Here is a 21,877-nt window from a genome sequence, read left to right as displayed (position 1 = left end):
TGTACTTTCTGAAAATAAATTTACTTTTTTGAAATAAACTTTTGTTTTGTATTTATGTTCAAACGGACCTTACTTAAAAAATACCCCTCGTAGACCATGGCCATATAGCTCGAAAAACCTACAACAATCCACTTATTCTTCTCTTTCGAAACCTGGAAGCTTCCTGAAGGATGGCTCCTGGAGGTAACAACCAAAAGATACCGTGCGGTTATCCTCCCTCCACACACACAAAAAGAAAAACCTTTTTTTGGAGGCATGAACAAAGGCCTGAGAAAATATATGAATGGTAGGAAAGGAGGAAGAGAATGCCATTTGTAAATCTGTGTGAATGAAACCGAGCAGGGCGACTGCACTGTGGAGGTTTTGTCTGGAGGCAACACAAAGGAGACACAACACAGCGGGGTTATGTAGCCAAGGAAACGGCCTTTATTCGGCAAGGCTTAAACAAGAAGTGACTTGAGATTCAGCAACAAACGCAGGGGCGCAGCTTGGCCCTGCGACGGCCTCTTCCTCGCCCCTCAAAGAAGCCCAATTCCAAGATTGGCGGAAGGGTATGAGGCACCCCCTCCCCTTTGACTCCCCCAGGCGGCTTTATGGGATGGGGGCTCTGCTCCTCACCCCGCTGCGCTCTTCTTCTTCTTCTTCTTCGCACACGGCTAGGGAGTGTGTCCCCCTCCTATGTCCACCCCAGGATCGCCCCACAGAGAGTTCAAGCACAAGTGGGAAGGGGGCATTTCTCAAACATACAGGATGAGTGTGTATACATTATATATATATTCATATTTATAGAGTCACTTGGCAGCGCTTCCCAAACATCCAGCGCTGCTGGGGGCAAGGAGCACAAGGCCAGGCTGCCCCCTTCCCCTCCTGTCACAGAAGATGGAGCTCCAAGAGGCCTCTGGTTCCAATTCCATCCCCATTCCTCCTCTTCCAGCTCAGAATGGACCCCCGGTGCCTCCCGACCCCCAAACATCGCTCCGGTTGATGAGACCACCTCCCCAAATCCAAGAAGAGAGAACGGAGGGGCAACAAAATGAAGCCGAGGGGAGCCGAGGTGGGCGTCACTGACCCACGCTCCCCCCAAGCAAGGCAAAGCCATCAAGGTGACCAGGAAATAAAAAAGAGAAGAGGCTGGAGGGGAGGGTGTCCCTTCGGCCAGGGGCAGGACCTGTCCAGAAGCAACCAGGCAGGCGAGGCGGCCTCTCAGTCGTCTATGCAAATCACCTCCCCGCTCTTCGCCTCCTTCTTCTCCAGGCTCTCACCTTCTTTCTCCTTCTTCACAATCACAGGAGGGCCATTGGCTGCAATGACATGGGGAGTGGGGAGGAAAAGAGCCAGGTTAGCTTGCAGCTGCCCAACTTTGGTGCACCCCCCCCCTCCTTAATGTCTTGGTATCCAGGCTTCAAGCAGAAGACAACTTTTGAAGGTATTTGCTCTTGAAGGTCATTACAGTAGAGTCTCGCTTATCCAACATAAACGGGATGGCAGAACGTTGGATAAGCAAAAATGTTGGATAATAAGGAAGAATTAACAACAAGCCTATTAAATGTCAAATTATGATATGATTTTACAAATTAAGTGCCCAACACATCATGTTATACAACAAATCGACAAAAAGCAGTTCAATACATGGCAACATGATGTATGTATTTATTTATGACATTTATATTTATTTATTGTTTACTAGCCATCCCCTGCCACGCGTTGCTGTGGTCTAGTCTGTGTATATGTGTTTTGTGTGTGTGTGTGTTTGTGTGTGTATATATTTGTGTATATATGTGTGTTTGTGTGTGTGTATATATTTGTGTGTATATATTTGTGTATTTGTGTGTTTATATGTGTACATACTCTGAGAATGCTTGCCATAGATGCAGGCGAAACGTCAGGAAAGAATGCCTCTAGAACATGGCCATATAGCCCGAAAAAATCTACAACAACCCAATAATAATAATAATAATAACAACAACAACAACTTTGTTTATACCCTGCCACCATCTACCCAAGGGGACTTGGGGCAGCTAACACGAGGCCAAGCCCAACAATTACAACAAGGCAAAAAGAGTGTAAACATACAATAATACATAAAATAAAATAAAATGTAACAAAATAAAATAATACAAGATAACATAAAATAACTAAAATTGAGAGAGTAGGCAGGACCAATTGCAAAGAATAGAATTTTTAAACTAACCCGTGATGAAGGAGCCGGTGGGCATTTGGCTGTAGTTGGCGCCCATGGTGGGCAGCGCCCCACCAGGAGTGGCACCAAAAGAGCTTCCAAAGGTGGGAGGAGTGGCATATGGTCCGGGTGGGAAGGCCTGTGAAGCGGGAAAAGAAAGGAAAGGGGGGGCTTTGAGTTCTAAACACAATACAGGGAGGAAACAATGCACAACAGGCACCAGTAAGCCCAGCCAGATGCAAAAAGAGCACTGCAGGCACTCTGGTTGTCAACAACTTTGCATTCAGGTACAGGTAACTACGAATTCAGTGCCAAAAAGTGACCCAATCTCCCTTGTTCTTCACCTCCTTTACCATCACAAGCCCTCTTTGGTTTCTAGACTAGTTGCATAGGAAAGGAAACTCCTTCCACAACCAGAATGGAAGCAGAGAGGAGCAGCCAAGTGATGCTACATTGCTCTGCCACTTCTCTTGAGAAAAGGCATCAATCTCTCTCTTTTTTTAGGCTTCTAAGAGGGCAAGCGGTCCACACTTCCATGCAGGTTGCAGCAGGGGCTTCTCTTCCTAAGGAGCAGGTATGAAAACAAAAGCTCATGATCATAACATATGCCCTTTTTACAGAAGAGTGGGTAGACACATAATTTTTTCAAAGGCGTTTTTGTGTCAGGCTGTGAACCGAAGGCAGGCATGAGTTTGGTTCTGCCCTGGTTAGCCTATCCACACCCTTTCAAGTGATCTCATTCGACGAGTGTAAGGTTACCGGGGCAGTCTGAGTCTCATTCCCTTTGCTTGCCAAGCGGCTAAGGATGCTGCGTTCGGACATCTGGAGGCGAGCGGCAATCGGAGGGATGCGGGAGAGCGTGGCGGGCAGGCGGGTCACGTCCGCCTTCATGTCGCTGAGAAGCTCCTCCAACTGGTTCAGCACTGGTGTGCCAGCAGCAAAGAGAGGGGGAGAAAAAGAAACCAAAATCTGTCAGGAGGGCAGGGCCCAAGTTCGCAAGTGACTTCTCCTGACACCCAAGGCCTACTGTAAACAAATATTATTGCATTGAGTGTATGGGGATGGGGGGCATTGGCTCCCAGGGCATTATTTAAAGAGCAAAAGCAACGGCCAGACATGTTCTTTTCCCACCAGTGATGGAGAAGGCCCATTCTTTCCATTACTAAAGTGCCCCAGAGGGCTGCAAAGCACTACATTACTCTGCGTGGAAGCAGGGAGATGACTCCCGGGACTGTGGCACAGATGGCTGGGAATCAGTTGCATTAAGGTCACTACTGACCGAAAGGTCATGGATTCGAAGCCAGCCTGGGTCAGAGTGAGCTCCCGACCAAAATTGTGTAGCTTTGCAGCCCAAAAAACAGTTGCATCTGTCAAGTAGGAAATTTAGGTACCACTTATGTGGGGAGGCCAATTTAACTGATTTACGAGGCCATAAAAATCTCCAGGAAATATGCAAAGAATCAGAGTGAGCTCCTGACCAAAATTGTGTAGCTTTGCAGCCCAAAAGACAGTTGCATCTGTCAAGTAGGAAATTTAGGTACCACTTATGTGGGGAGGCTAATTTAACTGATTTACGAGGCCATAAAAATCTCCAGGAAGTATGCAAAGAATCAGAGTGAGCTCCTGACCAAAATTGTGTAGCTTTGCAGCCCAAAAGACAGTAGGAAATTTAGGTACCACTTATGTGGGGAGGCTAATTTAACTGATTTACGAGGTCATAAAAATCTCCAGGAAGTATGCAAAGAATGAGGAAGTACTTCATCAGTGTCACAAACAGACAGCTTCCCTGGTGGCCAGAAACTGGAATGTTAAATAGCCTCTGTGTGTCTGTCTATATATGTTGTGTGTCTATGGCATTGAATGTTTGCCATGTTTATGTACATTGTAATCCGCCCTGAGTCCCCTGCGGGGTGAGAAGGGCGGAATATAAATACTATAAATAAATAGACGAGCACTTGAGGAAACGTATCGGGAGACTAAACACAAGAGATACTCACATGGTATTTGTGGCAGGGGAGGGGGGACGCATGAAGAAACTCACAGGGAAACAGACCAAAAATATGGTGAAAAATGCACCAAGTAGTGAAATACGTCAGAGGAGTTGGAAAAGGAGAAATGTCAACCGGTGCTACTCACACAAGACTCACTGGAGAAATGCACAAGAGATGCTAAGAGGACAGATGTCCCAGAAGTACTCTAGAAGTACTCAAGAGTGTTTTCTGGGAACTTTTTTTTTTCAAAGGATACATCAAAAGCATTGAAGATGGTGAAAAGAGAGATACTTGGGTATTCCACAGCCACATCAAGAGATACTCCATGAAGTATGCAGCAGGCATGCTTGGCAAGGGGAAGGGGGAGATGTTGAGAAGGCAAAAAGAGGCGTTGAGGATGCTCAGCCGGCAGATACGGCACTCAAGAGAGACTCGCGGGGTACTTCATAGAGAGACCAAAGCGGATACACCAAAGATACACAGAGCAGGATCAAGGAGACAACCGAACACAGCGGCTTTTCTGATCACAACCGCACTTTAATGGATTCAGAGTATGGTACAGAAGGATGCAGCACAGGTTTGCGAAGGGGAGGGCATGATTACGTGGACTGTCCTCTCCGGGCCCGCCTACCCGCCCGCCTCTTACCCTTGTGCAGGACGGCGTTGGCGGGCTTGTTGCCGGCCAAAGATTCCTTGGACAAGTGCTGGTGGCTCTCGGCCAGACACTCCACCTCGGCAAAGCGGGTGTTGAGGGCCATGGCCGGGTGGCTGGGGTCCTGGGTCATGTTCAGGTAGGCCGCCCGGCGCAGCTGCTCCTCAATCACCAGGGCTTGTTCCAGGAGCTGAGAGAAGACAGGGCAAGAGTGGGAAGGGAGGCCAGGTCTCTCCAAACCAGGCATGGGCAAACTTTAGCCGACCTCCAGGTGTTTTGGACTTCAACTCCCACAATTCCTAACATCCAGATGACGGCCAAAGTTTGCCCATGCCTACTCTAAACACATAGAAGCCTTTGCCAGGAGTTACTATTCATCTGGTGCTAGGCACATGCTTATTCATGTTGAAATCTGCCTGGAACAGACGAAGCACTATGAGTATCATCTCTTCTTGTTATTATGGACTCACCCCTATATTATGTTTGATATTATTTTTGTAACCACAACAGTTGGAAATTTATCCTCCGCACCTTAAACCTTCTGGCAAGAAACTTATTCTTCATCTCCAAGAAGTTGCCCTTATTCGCTTCAGTCTTAAAAGGTTCGTTGATGATGGCGAACTGGTTGTCGTTCTGGATGTCCTGCCAGCGTGCGTACCCATGACTATAGAGCAGGACAAAGGAGTTAAGGAAGGTCCATAGTCACAAAGAGTCCACTGCTCCCTCCCCACCACAAAGTTAGGCAGAGATACAAAGAACACAGGCATACAGTCATAATTCTCTGCCCTCGGCTACATAACTATGGATTGCCAGGGGTCTACATTTCTCAGCCTTCAGTTCCAACATCTTTTACGCTACATATGAGTAACTCACTGGTTAACTGGGTACCTGTTGCAGCTTACACTCCCCTCCTCTAATGGTCCTACAAGTAAGGAGGCTATATGAGAACCCCTGGTCTCAGCGGTGACCAGGGGGGGCTTTTGCAAAATTAAAACTTGTGCGCCAGCTGCACCCATTCCTTCTGAAGTCAGGCTTGGCCACGGTGGTCCATGCGCTGGTTACGTCTCGTATAGACTACTGCAACACGCTCTACGTGGGGCACAAGTATCGAGGCACAATTTCTGGTGCTCATCTCTTTATTCTATCTCATTTTCATGAAGTTATTCCCTTAGCAGGGAGCACCTCCCTTATTCCAAGAAGGGGTCCATGAGATGGAGTTCTGCCCTCCTGCCTTGGGGTCACCACACACTTTGGCTCTCCCACACAGAAAGGATACAGGACGATGCCAGCCAGCAGCCAGTAATCATGTCGCCGGTGCCAGATCTCATTGAGCCTACTGGAAGAGATGGCCGCTCGCTCCTCGTTCTGCCACAAAGTGTGAAGTTCTGGGGAGAAAGAGAACCCAAAGAAGAATCATAGAATCATAGAGTTGGAAGAGACCTCGTGGGCCATCCAGTCCAACCCCATTCTGCCAAGAAGCAGGAATATTGCATTCAAAGCACCCCTGACAGATGGCCATCCAGCCTCTGTTTAAAGCCATTGTTCTGCGTCCTAGTCTCCAGGGAAGCAAAAAACAAGCTTGCTCCCTCCTCCTCCCTGTGGTTTCCTCTCACATATGTATACATGGCCCTCATCATATCTCCTCTCAGCCTTCTCTTCTTCAGGCTAAACATGCCCAGCTCCTTAAGCCGCTCCTCATAGGGCTTGTTCTCCAGACCCTTGATCATTTTAGTCACCCTCCTCTGGACACATTCCAGCTTGTCAATATCTCTCTCCTTTCCTTTGGTAACCTCACAGGTTGCTATGACTTGTGGGGATGCACAACTCACTTGCCCCCCTTGTTTCAGTCCCCTCCGCTCCCCGCACTGAGGGCCCATGGGGTGCCACCTACCCGTAAAGCCGCCATCAGCGATGTTGAACATGAACCGGGGCTTCTCTGCCTTTTCCTCCTTCTTGCCATTGTTCCGGCTCTCATCTTTGACGCTGTTAGCTTTGAGGTCTTTTCCTGGCTCCCTCTCGCCTTTCAACTCTTCTTTTCAAAGGGAAAATGGGAAAACATGAAACCCTATACGGCTCCTGTCCGAATGTATCTCCTTCTACGTCCCACCTCAGAGTTTAAGATCTTCTGGGAAGGCCCTGCTCTCGGCCCCGCCTCTGTCTCAAATACGCTTGGCAGGGACGAGAGACAGGGCCTTCTCGGTGGTGGCCCCCTCGCCTGTGGAATTCACTCCCAGGGAAATTAGGTCATCGACACCCCTCCTCACCTTTAGAATGAAGGTAAAAACGTGGATGTGGGACCAGGACTTCGGGTAATTAGGCGGAAATGACAATAACAATATTGACAATGGTTTGGAAATTGATTATTAATAAGTTAAATGGAGTACTCAATCATAGAATTCAGCTAGATAATGGCCACCAGACTGTAAATAGTTCAGTAGACTGTAACTATATTGTTTTAATGTTTTAACTCAGTGTTTCTCAACCTGGAGGTCGAGATCCCTGAGGGGGTCATGAGGGAGTCATGAGGGGTCGCCAAAGACCATCAGAAAACACTTTTACCCCACCCTTCTCAATCCCTGGGGGGTGGGTGGGGGGGCTCAGGGTGGCTTCCAATTGGCAACAATTCGATTCCGCATAATAAAATACAAAATACCAATAATTATAATAGTTAAAACAGTGGTTCTCAACCTTGCTAATGCCGTGACCCCTTAATGCAATTCCATATGTTGTGGTGACCCCCAACCATAATATTGTTTTCGTTGCTACTTGATACCTGTCATTTTAATACTGTTATAAATCGTCATGTAAATATCCGATATGCAGGATGTATTTTCATTCACTGGACTAAATTGAGCACAAATACCCAATATGCCCAAATGTGAATGCTAGTGGGTTTGGGGGGGGGGGGATTGATTTTGTAATTTTGGAGTTGTAGTTGCTGGGATTTATAGTTCACCTATCATCAAAGAGCATTCTGAAATCCACCAGCGATGGATTTAAACTGAACGTGGCATACAGAACTCCCATGACCAACAGAAAACACTGGAAGGGTTTGGTGGGCATTGACCTTGATTTTGGGAGTTGTAGTTCATGTATATCCAGAGGAGTGTTGTGGATTCATGCAATGATGGATCTGGACCAAACTTGGCACAAATACTCAATATGCCCAAATGTGGACACTGGTGGAGTCTGGAGAAAATAGACCTTGACATTTGGGAGTTGTAGTTGTTGGGGTTTATAGTTCACCTACAATCCAAAGCATTCTGAACTCAACCAACATTAGAATTGGGTCAAACTTCCCACACAGAATACCAATGACCAATAGAAAATACTATGTTCGAAATAAATAAATAAATAAGCAAGGCCACCACATCCCATTTTCCCCATCTCTTCCTGTTGCCCACCTCCATTGAAGTCTTCCTTGCTATGTAAGACACATTCTAATAATACCTCCCTCTTGCCTCAAGGACATGAGGATGCACAAAACTTTGAAAAATTACTTTTTTGAACGATGATTTCCATACACGCACGCCAACACATTACCTTTCTTCACCTCTTGCGTTTCCCCCTCCGCCTTCTCTTTACTATCGTCGTTCTCGGGGGATTTCTCATCTGCGACAGGTTTCTCTGAATCAACATCTGGAATTTGGCAAAGTAAAAAAAAAAGTAATGGAAAGATGGAGATAAGGAACAGTTAGGAAAGAAGTTCTCATTGCTGTACAGAAACCCTTATTTTATCCTCAACTGAAGCGGCCCTCCACCTATGCCAAAACCATTATGAAAACACAACTAACTTCACACTTCTCCATCATGGCATTCATTAAAAATAGCAAAACAAATTGTTTTCTGTATTGTCAAATTGTTTTCTGAACCTATCAAGAAAAGATAGGGTTGCTGTGAGTTTTCTGGGCTGTCTGGCCATGTTCCAGAAGCATTCTCTCCTGACGTTTCACCCAATTCTATGGCGGGCATCCTCATAGGTGGTGAAGTCTGTTGGAAACTAGGCAAGTGGGGCTTATATATCTGTGGTATGATTTCCAGGGTGGGAAAAATAACTCTTGTGTGTTTGAAGCAAGTGTGAATTTGGGAATTGACCACCTTGGTTAGCATTGAATAGCCTTTCAGCTTCAAAGCCTGAATGGTTTCTGCCTGGGGGATCCTTTGTTGGGAGGTGTTAGCTGGCCCGAATTGATTCTTGAAAGGCACTGGAGACTAATCCAACCTGAGAAGTCAGCCATTATTATTATTATTATTATTATTATTATTATTATTATTATTATTAAATATTTTTATTTATATATATTTATATTTTGGCTATTTTGTTTGATCTATACAAATAAAAATGTAATTTTTGTTTGTGGGACTAACATAACTCAAAAACCACTGGGCAAATTGACACCAAATTTGTACACAATACACCTATCAGGTTAACAAGTGACCATCGCTCATAAAAACACTGAAAAACACAGCGGAAGAGACGTAAAGCCAAAAAATAAAAAACACATTACAATGCATGAGCAAAACCACATATATACACATATACACAAATATATACACACACAAAATAAATATACACAGACTTTGCCACAGCAACGCGTGGCAGGGGACAGCTAGTTTATATATATAATAGTAAATAATTTTATTACTTTTCAATACAATGCATATATAATTATTATTATGTTATATTTCAATGGCCTCTGGTTGTTTCCTGTCTGGAACTCCTGTTTTTGAGTGAATTCAAAAACAGAATAATTCAATCAGGGAAGTCAGGCCAACAAGTGACCTGGACTCAGCATGTTATTTGAGAGCACCGAAATGCTGGACCACTCTGACAACCACCATGTCAGACTCCACAGAGAAGCATTATTATTATTATTATTATTATTATTACTACTATTATTATTTAATATTATTTTATTTATATATATTTCTATTTTGGCTATTGATTAGCACTGAATAGCCTTGCAGCTGCAAAGCTTGGCTGCTTTCTGCCTGAGGGAATCCTTTATTGGGAGATAATTAGCTGGCCCTGATTGTTTCTTGTCTGTTGTTTGAGTGTTCTTCTTTATTTACTGTCCTGATTTTGTAATTTTTTAATACTGGTAACCAAATTTTGTTCATTTTCATGGTTTTCTCCTTTCTGTTGAAACCGTCCACGTTTCTTGTGGATTTCAATGGCTTCTTTGTGTTAGTGGTTGTTAAGAGTGGTCAGACTACACAAAGAAGCCATTGAAATCCACAAGAAACATGTGGACAATTTCAACAGAAAGGGGGAAACAATGACAATTTCACCAGTATTAAAAAACACTCCAAAATCAGTAAAGAAAGAGGAACACTCAAACAATTCCAGACAAGAAACGATCAGTGCCAGCCAACACTTCACAGCAAAGGATTCCCCCCAGGCAGGAAGCAGCCAGGCTTTGAAGCTGCAAGACTATACAATGCTAATCAAGGTGCCCAACTGCAACATTCACACCTAGCTCCAACAAACAATAGTTCTTTCTCCCACCCTGGACATCATTCCACAGATATATAAACACCACTTGCATAGTTTCCAACAGACCCCACAACTTCTGAGGATGCCTGCTATAGATGCAGGCAAAACGTCAGGAGAGAATGCTTCTGGAGCATAACCATACAGCCCAGAAAACTCACAGCAACCCAGTGATGCCGACTATGAAAGCCTTCGACAACACAAGAAAATATTGGGTTGTTGTAGGTTTTTTCGGGCTATATGGCCATGTTCTAGAGGCATTCTCTCCTGACATTTCTCCTGCATCTATGGCAAGCATCCTCAGAGGTAGTGAGGATGCTTGCCATAGATGCAGGCAAAACGTCAGGAGAGAATGCCTCTAGACCATGGCCATATAGCCCGAAAAAACCTACAACAATCCAGAGATTCTGGCCATGAAAGCCTTTGACAACACAAGAAAATATTGTTTTCTGCACTGAGATCTAGCCTCCTTCACCCTCTGTTTGTTTGTTTGTTTACATATATATACGTAAGGGTTTTCCCCTAACATTAAGTCCAGCTCATGTCCAACTCTGGCGTGTGGTGCTTATCTCCATTTCTAAGACAAAGAGCCGCCGTTGTCCACAGACACCTCCAAGGTCATGTTGCCGGCATGACTGCATGGAGTGCCATTACCTTCCTGCCAGAGCGGTACCTATTGATCTACTCACATTTGCATGTTTTTGAACTGCTAAGTTGGCTTACATATATATAGGTAAAGGTTTTCCCCTGACATTAAATCCAGCTCATGTCCAACTCTGGGGTGTGGTGCTTATCTCCATTTCTAAGCCAAAGAGCCAGCGTTGTCCGTAGACACCTCCAAGGTCATGTTGCCGACATGACTGCATGGAGTGCCATTACCTTCCCGCCGGAGCAGTACCTATTGATCTACTCATATTTACATGTTTTTGAACTGCTAGGTTGGCAGAAGCTGGGGCTGACAGCGGAAGCTCACGCCGCTCCCCGGATTTGAACCTGTGACCTTTTGGTCAACGAGCTCATCTGCTCCGTAGTTTAACCCACTGCGCCACTGGAGGCTCCTTACATATATATTACAGATAGAGAGAGACTATTTTTACCCATTTTCTCTTTCTCTTCCTTGATGGGAGGCTCAGCCTCTGGCTCCTTCTCCCCCGGGGTCGTCGATCCCTCCTCCTCAGGCTTTTTTGACGATTCCAGCTCCATTTTTTCACCTGATAACGTGGCGCCAACAGGCTGTTCAGGGACTGAAGGCTAGGAAAGGTAAAACAGAGGGACGTTAGGAAGCCCAGACCAAGGATGCAACCTCCAGCTGTAAAATCACACAGCAGATAGATGCTGAAAGCCTTCAACAATCATTTCCAGCCGTCTTTGAGCCACGAACGCCTTGCGAGGCACTCCAGAGGATTTCCCAAAAGGGGACCCCAGTGCAGCCCTCTTGCCCGGCACCAACCTCCGTCTCCATCTTCTCTCCTCCCTTGGCATCCTTCTCCGGCTTCTCGTCTTTGGCCTCTGAATCCTCCTTTTCTGCCAGGACCCCTCCGTCCCCTTTGTCGCTCGGAGCCGGCGTTGCTGATGAGAGGAAGACTATGATCATCCACCTCTATTTCTCCAAAGACATGCTTCCCTACAATCCGCTATTACTTTAGGACAACTTGGGCCCTCCAGGTGTTTTGGACTTCAACTCCCACCATTCCTAACAGCCTCAGGCCCTTTCCTTTTCCCCCTCAGCCTACCTGGCTTGGAGGTGCAAGGCGTATTGGTGCAGCTGGGGTCTGGGGTCGTGGTGGAGGTCTTGATGGTGGGGGACGAAGCTCGGGAGGACTTTTTGGAGTCAGCGCTGGGGTCCGGCATCAGTTCAGGCATGCTCCAGCGCCCATTGATATGTTCAAACTCTTGCACCTAGCATGCAAAAAAGACACACGTGCCCTGCTAACAAATACTGTACATAATTATCAAGCATTCCACTCCACCCTTTCCAAGTTGAGAAAATATTTGTTTTTAATTCCATAGTTCATTCCCTATAGAGCAGGCAAGGGCAAGCTTGGGCCATCCAGGTGTTTTGGACTTCAACTCCTACCATTCCTAACAGCTTCAGGCCCCTTCCTTTTCCGTCTCAGCCGCTTAAGCGGCTGAGACGGAAAAGGAAAGGGCCTGAAGCTGTTAGGAATGGTGGGAGTTGAAGTCCAAAACACCTGGACAGCCCAAGTTTACCCATGCCTGTCTCAGAGCATACTTTGTGGCCATCTAGATATCCCTAGCTTGCAACTCACAAAAATACATAAACAGCCAGCACAAATGGGGCAGAATAATGGGAGATGCAGTCCAATCTACAAGAAGCACTGCCTGAACATCAAGCAAAAAGTGGTTGCTAGAAAAAATATCATACGAAAGCTGACTGGCACAACCTGGGGATCACATCCAGATACAGTGAAGACGTCTGCCCTTGCGCTATGCTACTCTGCTGCTGAGTATGCATGCCCAGTGTGGAACACATCTCACCACGCTAAAACAGTGGATGTGGCTCTTAATGAGACATGCCACATTATCACGGGGTGTCTGCGTCCTACACCGCTGGAGAAATTACACTGCTTAGCCGGTATTGCACCACCTGACATCCGCTGGGAAGTAGCAGCCAATAGTGAAAGGACCAAGGCAGAGACATCTCCAGCTCATCCCTTGTTTGCGTATCAGCCAGCACGTCAACAACTTAAATCAAGAAATAGTTTTCTTAGATCTACAGAGACACTCGCTGGAACACCTCAGCAAGCCAGAGTCCAAAAGTGGCAGGCTCAAACCCAGAACCTCAATCTGTGGGTGATACCAGATGAGAAACTCCCCCCTGGGCACACAGAAGACTGGGCAACTTGGAAGGCGCTGAACAGACTGCGGTCTGGCACCACGAGATGCAGAGCCAATCTTAAGAAATGGGGCCACAAAGTGGAATCCACGACATGTGAGTGTGGAGAGGAGCAAACCACTGACCACCTGCTGCAATGCAACCTGAGCCCTGCCACATGCACAATGGAGGACCTTCTTGCAGCAACACCAGAGGCACTCCAAGTGGCCAGATACTGGTCAAAGGACATTTAATCAACTACCAAGTTTGTGGTTTTTTTATCTGTTAGTTTGTTTTGTTCTGTTAGAAATGTAATACAATGGTCTGGTTGCTGATGACACGATAAATAAAAAAGTCCAATCGTGTATGGAGAGCAGATTCTCCATCCCTGCCTGATTAGCCACACTGGCATCCATGCAGATCCATTGGAAATGATCAGATTGCGTACCTTTTTCTTCACCAGAGACATGACGCCTATCCGGGTCAGGACCTGCTGCCTCGAGAGCCCCTCCCTGGGCACGCCATCCGCAAACGTCTCCGAACCATCTGCCCCAGGCTCACAGAGATGCCTCATGAACAGGGAGACATATGCCCTGCGGAAATATAAAGTCCAAGAGCTGAGTGAAGACCTTTGCAAGCCAAAAAGGCACCAAAGATGAGACCCTAAAGTAGCAGAACTCTCCTAAGGGAATAAGATAAACCTTTTGGGGCATTATTATTTTTTAAAAAGATGAGTAAAGGTGGGACAGAGATGGACGGTTGCTTACCTGTAACTTATTCTTCAAGTAGTAGAATCATAGAATCATAGAATCCTAGAGTTGGAAGAGACCTCATGGGCCATCCATTCCAACCCCCTGCCAAGAAGCAGGAATATTGCATTCAAATCACCCCTGACAAATGGTTAATTCACACAACTAGGTAATCTGCGGCCTAGGAACTGAGGAACTAGGATCTGAAAGTGGCAACCGGGCTTTACCATATATACTTGAGTATAAGTCCCCCTCAGCTTACACTCGAGTCAAAATTATTTATTATTTTACTCTGTTATTATTATATTTATTATTTTGCTCTATATTATTATTATTATTATTATTATTATCATTATTATTACATTTATTATATTACTCCATTTATTATTTGAAACACAACAAAATGAGACCACAGCAGACTCTCTGCTGGCTGTTGAATTGGATCACACGTCGGACACTTCCCAAGTGTCTAGGACTGTGTGATGTATCGGTGAATAATGCATTCAGATTATAAAGCATTGGAGGTTAAAGCAGATTGTGTCTCTTGCCTACCCACTGGCTCAACTGCAGTGACATCACACAGTTCCTGACAAAAATATTAAAAATTAACTAGGTATTTTGATTACAACGTGAATCAAGTACTGAAAGGGTTAAATGGATGCAATGACTCTGCAGAAGCTGCAGTTCAATATAAATAAGTGTGCCTATAGCTTAGTAGCCCTCAGTGTTAGTTGCCCTCAGTATGAAAGAAGCCTCAATATGAGAAGGCCTCAGTATGAGAAGGCTTCACAGTTAGTTTGCCTCAGTATGAGAATGTCTCAGTGTTAGTTGCCCTCAGTATGAGAGAAACCTCGGTATGAGAAGGCCTCAGTCTGAGAAGGCTCCAGTGTTAGTTTGCCTCAGTATGAGAATGTCTCAGTGTTAGTAGCCCTCAGTGTTAGTTGCCCTCAGTATGAAAGAAGCCTCGGTATGAGAAGGCCTCAGTATGAGAAGGCTTCACAGTTAGTTTGCCTCAGTATGAGAATGTTTCAGTGTTAGTAGCCCTCAGTGTTAGTTGCCCTCAGTATGAAAGAAGCCTTGGTATGAGAAAGCTCCAGTGTTAGTTTGCCTCAGTATGAGAATGTCTCAGTGTTAGTAGCCCTCAGTGTTAGTTGCCCTCAGTATGAGAGAAGCCTCGGTATGAGAAGGCCTCAGTATGAGAAGGCTCCAGTGTTAGTTTGCCTCAGTAAGAGAATATCTCAGTGTTAGTAGCCCTCAGTGTTAGTTGCCCTCAGTATGAAAGAAGCCTCGGTATGAGAAGGCCTCAGTATGAGAAGGCTCCAGTGTTAGTTTGCCTCAGTATGAGAATGTCTCAGTGTTAGTAGCCCTCAGTGTTAGTTACCCTCAGAATGAAAGAAGCCTCGGTATGAGAAGGCCTCAGTATGAGACTGCCTCAGTGTTAGTAGCCCTCAGTGTTAGTTGCCCTCAGTATGATAGAAGCCTCAGTATGAGAAGGCCTCAGTATGAGAAGGCTTCACAGTTAGTTTGCCTCAGTATGAGAATGTCTCAGTGTTAGTAGCCCTCAGTGTTAGTTGCCCTCAGTATGAGAGAAGCCTCGGTATGAGAAGGCCTCACTATGAGAAGGCTCCAGTGTTAGTTTGCCTCAGTATAAGAATGTCTCAGTGTTAGTAGCCCTCAGTGTTAATTGCCCTCAGTATGAGAGAAGCCTCGGTATGAGAAGGCCTCAGTATGAGACTGCCTCAGTGTTAGTAGCCCTCAGTGTTAGTTGCCCTCAGTATGATAGAAGCCTCAGTATGAGAAGGCCTCAGTATGAGAAGGCTTCACAATTAGTTTGCCTCAGTATGAGAATGTCTCAGTGTTAGTAGCCCTCAGTGTTAGTTGCCCTCAGTATGAGAAGCGCCTCGGTATGAGAAGGCCTCAGTATGAGAAGGCTCCAATGTTAGTTTGCCTCAGTATGAGAATGCCTCAGTGTTAGTAGGCCTCAATGTGAGGCAGGCCTCAGAGTTAGCAGGCTTCAGTGTGTGAGAGATGCCTGGTGTGAGAGGCTTCTGTGAGAGAAGCCCCAGTTTGAAAACCTTGTGTATAAAGCTGTGTGTAAAAAGCTACTGAGTGAACCTCCTGTGTAAGTTTGATGTGAGAGGAAGCTCAGTGAGAGCAAAACTGTTTATCTGCATGAGAAAGAAGCCCATCGTGGAAGCAAAGAAGGAAGTATAAAGAACTTTGTTTGTGTTATGGAAACCTTGTTTTTGTAAATAGTGCAACCATATTATTTTGCTATAAAGAAAGCCCTCCTATGGAAGAGATAACATTGGTCTCTGTGTTTTTTTATCACTTTGGGCTACTGGTGCTGAGTCACGCTGCTGCTAATAAGTTACTCTGCTGTACATTTATGGGGAGGGTCTTTTGTTACTAAGCCCACTCGCCCAACAATTCTCACAACTGAAATTCTAGAAGCAGATGGCAATAGCATCAAACCCAAAATGGGAATCTGGGCAAATTGAACGGAGAATCCCAAGCACAGACCCCCACATCAAACACCCCCCAAATGGAGGCCATAACTCAAGAACGTCACCCCTCTGCACTAGTTTGCCATCAGAATTGTCTTCACTCGTCTTCATCCAGTGAGTGCAAGGCTATGTAGCTGTGGGCCAGCTGGGCAGAAGCCATGCCTCGGGCTCCCCAATGTGTTTGGCTACAGCCCCCCTTTGCTAAGGGGTTGTTCTGTGTCTGTGTGAGGGAGGGAGGGTCACGGCTTCACCTCACACTCCGGATTGACAGACAGAGAAATGCCTGCTGAGAGCACCTCAGATGAGTAAGAACTGTCATCACTTGGCAACGAAAGCAGGGAAGCTAATCCGCTCATCCCATTCCGAGGGAGCGGGCTCAACTCCAATGCAGGCCTCCTTCATTCATTCAGCAGCGGACAAAGCCAAATTTGGCACCATTAACAGCTTAGGCAGATAATCTACTCTCTATGACTTTGTACGTTTTGTATTATTATTCTCGCTGTTGATGCAAACCAGGAGGAGGATGCTGAAAACCGCTCCAGCCTCAGGGATTCTAGCAGGCATATGGCCGGCTTATCTCCGCAGTCAGAATCCTGAAAACTATATAAATAAAAATGTAATGGTTGTCTGTGGGATTAACATAACTCAAAAACCACTGGGTGAAATGACACCAAATTTGGACACAATACACCTATCAGGCCATCAAATGACCATCTATATAAATAAAAATGTAACGTTCATTTGTGGGATTAAAATAACTCAAAAACCACTGGCAGAATTGACACCAAATTTGGACACAATACACCCATCAGGCTAACGAGCGACCATCACTCATAAAACACTGAAAAACACAGCAGAAGAGACTTAAAAAGCCAAAAAACCACAAACTACATTACAACACATGCGCAAAACCACATATATATAACGCAAACACACATATACACATATACACAAATATATACACACACATATACACACACAAAACACATATACACAGACTGGGCCACAGCAACACATGGCAGGGGATGGCGAGTCTATACACCTCTCAGGCTAACGAGTGACCATCACTCATAAAAACACTGAAATATACAGCAGAAGAAACTTAAAAAGCCAAAAAACAAAAAAATGCATTATAATGCATGCGCAAAACCACATATATACAGAAAACACATATATACACATACACAAATATACACACACACATATACGCATATATATATACACACACAAAACACATATACACAGACTGGGCCACAGCAACACATGGCAGGGGATGGCTAGTCTATATAAATAAAAATGCAATGGTCATTTGTGGGATTAACATAACTCAAAAACCACTGGGCGAATTGACACCAAATTAGAACACAATACAAGTATCAGGCCAACGAGTGATCATCGCTCATAAAAACACTGAAAAACACAACAGAAGAGACTTAAAAAGTAAAAAACAAAACAAAAAACACATTATAATGCATGCGCAAAACTACATATACACACAAACACACATGTATACACATACACAAATATATATACACACTTATTATTATTATTATTATTATTATTAACTTTATTTATACCCCGCTAACATCTCCCGAAGGACTCGATGTGGCTTACAAAGGCCAAGGCCACCAACAAAACAACAGCATATAACACAACAGTAAAATTCATAAAGCAAATAATAAAACAACAAGCAAAACAATAAATACTAAAAACAAAGACACCATGACGCATTTAAAACCAAATGTAATGGACAAATTTAAAAAGTGCTGGACATGACAGGTGAAATGTAGAGGTTTTTGGAGGTAGGTGCAATGTGCAGACAATCCTAAATCTCTAACAAAGTGCATTTGGGACATGATGCTGGGAGTTTCCTATTCTGGGAAGGCACTAAAGACTGCCAACGTTGGGGCTTGTCTGATATCCTTGAGGAGAGGGTTCCAGAGTCGGGGGGCCACCACAGAGAAGGCCCTGTCCCTCGTCCCCACCAAACGCGCTTGCGACACAGGTGGGATCGTGAGCAGGGCCTCTCCAGATGATCGAAGGGATCGTGTGGGTTCATATATGAAGACGGTCACGCAGGTAGGTGGGTCCCAAACCGTTTAGGGCTTTGTAGGTAAGCATATATACACACACAAAACACATATACACAGACTAGGCCACAGCAACGCATGGCAGAGGATGGCTAGTCTATATAAATAAAAATATAATGGTCATTTGTGGGATTAACATAACTCAAAAACCACTGGGCGAATTGACACCAAATTTGGACACAATACAAGTATCAGGCCAACGAGTGACCGTCTCTCATAAAACACTGAAAAACACAGCAGAAGAGACTTAAAAAGCCATAGACACACAAACTCATCTATATACACGCATACACAAATATATATATGCACACACAAAGCGCACCACAGACTGGGCCACAGCAATGCGTGGCAGGGAACAGCTAGTTCTTAATATTTTTTTAAATAAGATTTTTGTAAGATCTCATTTTTTTGTGCGGCTTTGCTAGGCCTGGCATCCTGTTAGTGGCATAGACAAATATTAAGTCAATATTATGCAATCTGTTGCTTTTTTTAGGTGATGCAAAGGTTTGCATTTTCTTTGTCCTGTCGCTGCAGCTCACCTTGGCCATTATTATTATTATTATTATTATTATTATTATTATTATTATTAGATACACAACAAGATTAGGGATAGGGTTAGGGTTATTTAATTTTTTCTGGCCGCCAGGGGAGCTGTCACTTTCATCGTCCATCTGCGACACTGATGAAGTACTTCTGCATTCCCCGCATGCTTTTTTGCTGGAGTGCTTTGCTGGAGTCTTTTTTATGGCCTCATAAATCAGTTAATTTAACCTCCCCACACTTTAAGGTGGTACCTAATTTTCCTACTTGACAAATGCAACTGTCTTTCGGGTTGCAAAGGTCGACAACAGGCTACACAATTGGTTGGAAACCCACTCCAACCCAGGCTGGCTTCGAACTCATGACCTTTTGGTCAGAGTGATCTTAATACAGCTGACACTCGGCCAGCTGCACCACAATCCCGGTGCAAATATACAAAAATTAAAACAGAATGCAAATATACAAACATTAAAACAGAATTAAACACAAACAGCACTAAAAAAATCACTGTTAAAATCCATCAAAAACATATGGCCATTCTATGCCTGCTGGAGAGCAGGGTGAAGAGAGCTTTATGCCAGCTTTAGCACAGCAGGTTAATCGCTAGCTGGAGTAAATCTTGTCAACTGAAAGGCAAGTTTACGAATGAAGAAAGCTCTTTGGCAACGAGATAGAGAGACAGCCCCCCCCCCACTGTGGCCGGAACTGAGCACAACATCCAAAGATGCCGAATGATGAGAAAAAGCCTATATATACCTCTATCTGTTGTCTGTCTTGTCATTGCATAATCGGCATCGAATGTTTGCCATATATGTGTTCTGTGATATGCCCTGAGTCCCGTTGGGAGTGAGAAGGGCGGAATGTAAGTACTGTAAATAAATAAATTTCCCCCCAAGCAGGAGGTTCTGGTGTAAGTTTGGGGCAATGAATGGCCAGCTATAGCATCGTTCTGCAAGGGACCTACTACTACGCAACACCAAAACATAAACAATACTGGCCTAGAATTGTGGAAATTGTATTGTGCTGTAGCTGTGCTTTTAGGTGATTCCCAAGGCTGTCTGTGGAACACATGCTGAAAGAATACACATCTCATACAGAGGACCTACTTAAATTCTTTCTCGGTTTTGCCCCGCAAATCCCGGACCAGCCACTGGGAGGTGAAGGCGTCCTGGGGAGGCATGCCCCAGCGCATGACCGCATTCAGGAAGGCCTTGCGTTGACGGGTGTTGAAGCCCAGCACCTAAGGAGGACGCATAAAGGAACAGAATCAGGGCCCCAAACATCAGCAACGGAACTACAATATAACTAGCCAGAGGGGCAGGCCTGGCAAGCCATTTCTTTAATGGGAGTCACCCACTTTTCAAACAGTAATGTAACAATACCCTTATCTATATAAATAAAAAAATGCAATGTTAGTTTGTGGGATTAACATAACTCAAAAACCACTGGATGAATTGACACGAAATTTGGACACTACACCCCTAACAGACCAACGAGTGACCATCACTCATAACCCACAATGTTTTTATCAGGAGACGCAAATGATGAATGCTTTTAGTATTCTTGTTATGGTTTTATATTATGTATTAATGTTTTTAAATGTTTTATGGTGTTTTTGGGCATCGAATCGTTGCCATTATAAGCCGCCCTGAGTTGCCTAAAAGCTGGGAAGGGTGGTATACAAATATAGTAAATAAATAAATAAGAAATAGATATATTCCCAACTGTCACACCGGAGACATAGGGGAAGAGAATTCCCTCAGCCCATACTAAACTAATTAAATGCTCCTCATTGAGGACTTGAGACTTGGGCAGTTTGGAGTTGAATTTCAACACTCTTAATATGCCTGCATGCACATACCCACAATACTCAGAGCTTTTTGGATCACATCCCCCAGAATCCCAATCAGGGCACCTCAAAATATAAGGGTTCAAGTACCTGTGCCCATCCCAGAGCATTGCAAACTTTCCGCACCACTTTTGGAGGAGTGGAACCACATCAGTCACCCTCCGCCCCGTCCCTTGCAGGCCGCCCTCCAGAGCTGTCCCCTCTCACCTCAATGTTCCCACCAACCCGTGCCAGGAGAGGAGGGAGCGGCTTGTCCTTCTCGTTCCGAAGCTGTCGCCTGGACTGTCTGCGACCTTGGCGTGTAGAGCGAGAGACAAGAGACTGATAATCAAGGCCCTTGACTACTGTTGCAGCATTAGCCAGACATGGCCAGGTGCCCAGAAAGCTTCCACCTGCCTTGGCAAGCCCCCCATGCCAGCAAGCCCAACACTACAGGTTTCTTTAGCCAAGGAAAGCCAGGACGTGAGCCCAGTTCCCAGGCAGGACTGATAGGGAGGGATGGCCGCATTCCCAGAAAAGAAAGACAAGTGCAAAAGGTTGATTTCACAGAAAGCAACCTCCCAAATATGTATCCACACAAAGGGATGCTACAAGGAAAGAGAGGTTCCCATCAGGTTTCCTAAACCGCAATGAGTCGCCGCACAGGCTGAGATATTAGCGGTATACAAGTGTACTAAATAAAATAAATAATAAATAAGTGGGTTGCAGCAAGAGCGCTGGCCAAACCTCCGTGATACCAATAAATATAAAGTTCACGGCCTTTAGAAAACACTGCAGGCAAAGCAAGCATGGTCTCTTCTCCCAGGCTAGAACGCATGCATCTTGTTAGTTCCCGTTCTCTGCTTGGCAGAAGTTCTCATGCTGTGTGGACTAAAGGCTCAGCAGGCAGGAGAGACCCCTCCCCAAAGCAAATGGTTGGGCCCCTGCAGCCCTACGGCCCCTTCAAGTCCACAGTGCAAAAGAGAGAGACAAGGGAAACAAGGCCCTCAC

General features: G+C 45.1%; 1 protein-coding gene across 1 annotated transcript in view; it reads right to left on the bottom strand.

The window, feature by feature from the left end:
• Positions 1-403: 403 nt before the first annotated feature.
• CHD3 (chromodomain helicase DNA binding protein 3) overlaps positions 404-21,877 on the bottom strand; it is a 108,247-nt gene continuing 86,773 nt past the window's right edge. Inside the window, exons 27-40 of the mRNA XM_067469717.1 lie at positions 21,095-21,180; positions 20,145-20,278; positions 13,601-13,745; positions 12,050-12,215; positions 11,767-11,885; positions 11,414-11,567; positions 8,366-8,461; positions 6,714-6,854; positions 6,099-6,207; positions 5,354-5,486; positions 4,817-5,012; positions 2,939-3,102; positions 2,192-2,318; positions 404-1,301 (exon numbers count right to left, since the gene is read on the bottom strand). Of these exons, the coding sequence (XP_067325818.1) occupies positions 1,204-1,301; positions 2,192-2,318; positions 2,939-3,102; positions 4,817-5,012; positions 5,354-5,486; positions 6,099-6,207; positions 6,714-6,854; positions 8,366-8,461; positions 11,414-11,567; positions 11,767-11,885; positions 12,050-12,215; positions 13,601-13,745; positions 20,145-20,278; positions 21,095-21,180 (1,868 nt within the window). The 3' untranslated portion in view covers positions 404-1,203. The remainder of the gene's footprint in view (positions 1,302-2,191; positions 2,319-2,938; positions 3,103-4,816; positions 5,013-5,353; positions 5,487-6,098; positions 6,208-6,713; positions 6,855-8,365; positions 8,462-11,413; positions 11,568-11,766; positions 11,886-12,049; positions 12,216-13,600; positions 13,746-20,144; positions 20,279-21,094; positions 21,181-21,877) is intronic.

The sequence above is a fragment of the Anolis sagrei genome, chromosome 6 (assembly GCF_037176765.1).
Source record: "Anolis sagrei isolate rAnoSag1 chromosome 6, rAnoSag1.mat, whole genome shotgun sequence".
NCBI lineage: Eukaryota > Metazoa > Chordata > Lepidosauria > Squamata > Dactyloidae > Anolis > Anolis sagrei.
This window is presented reverse-complemented; position numbering and strand designations above follow the sequence as displayed.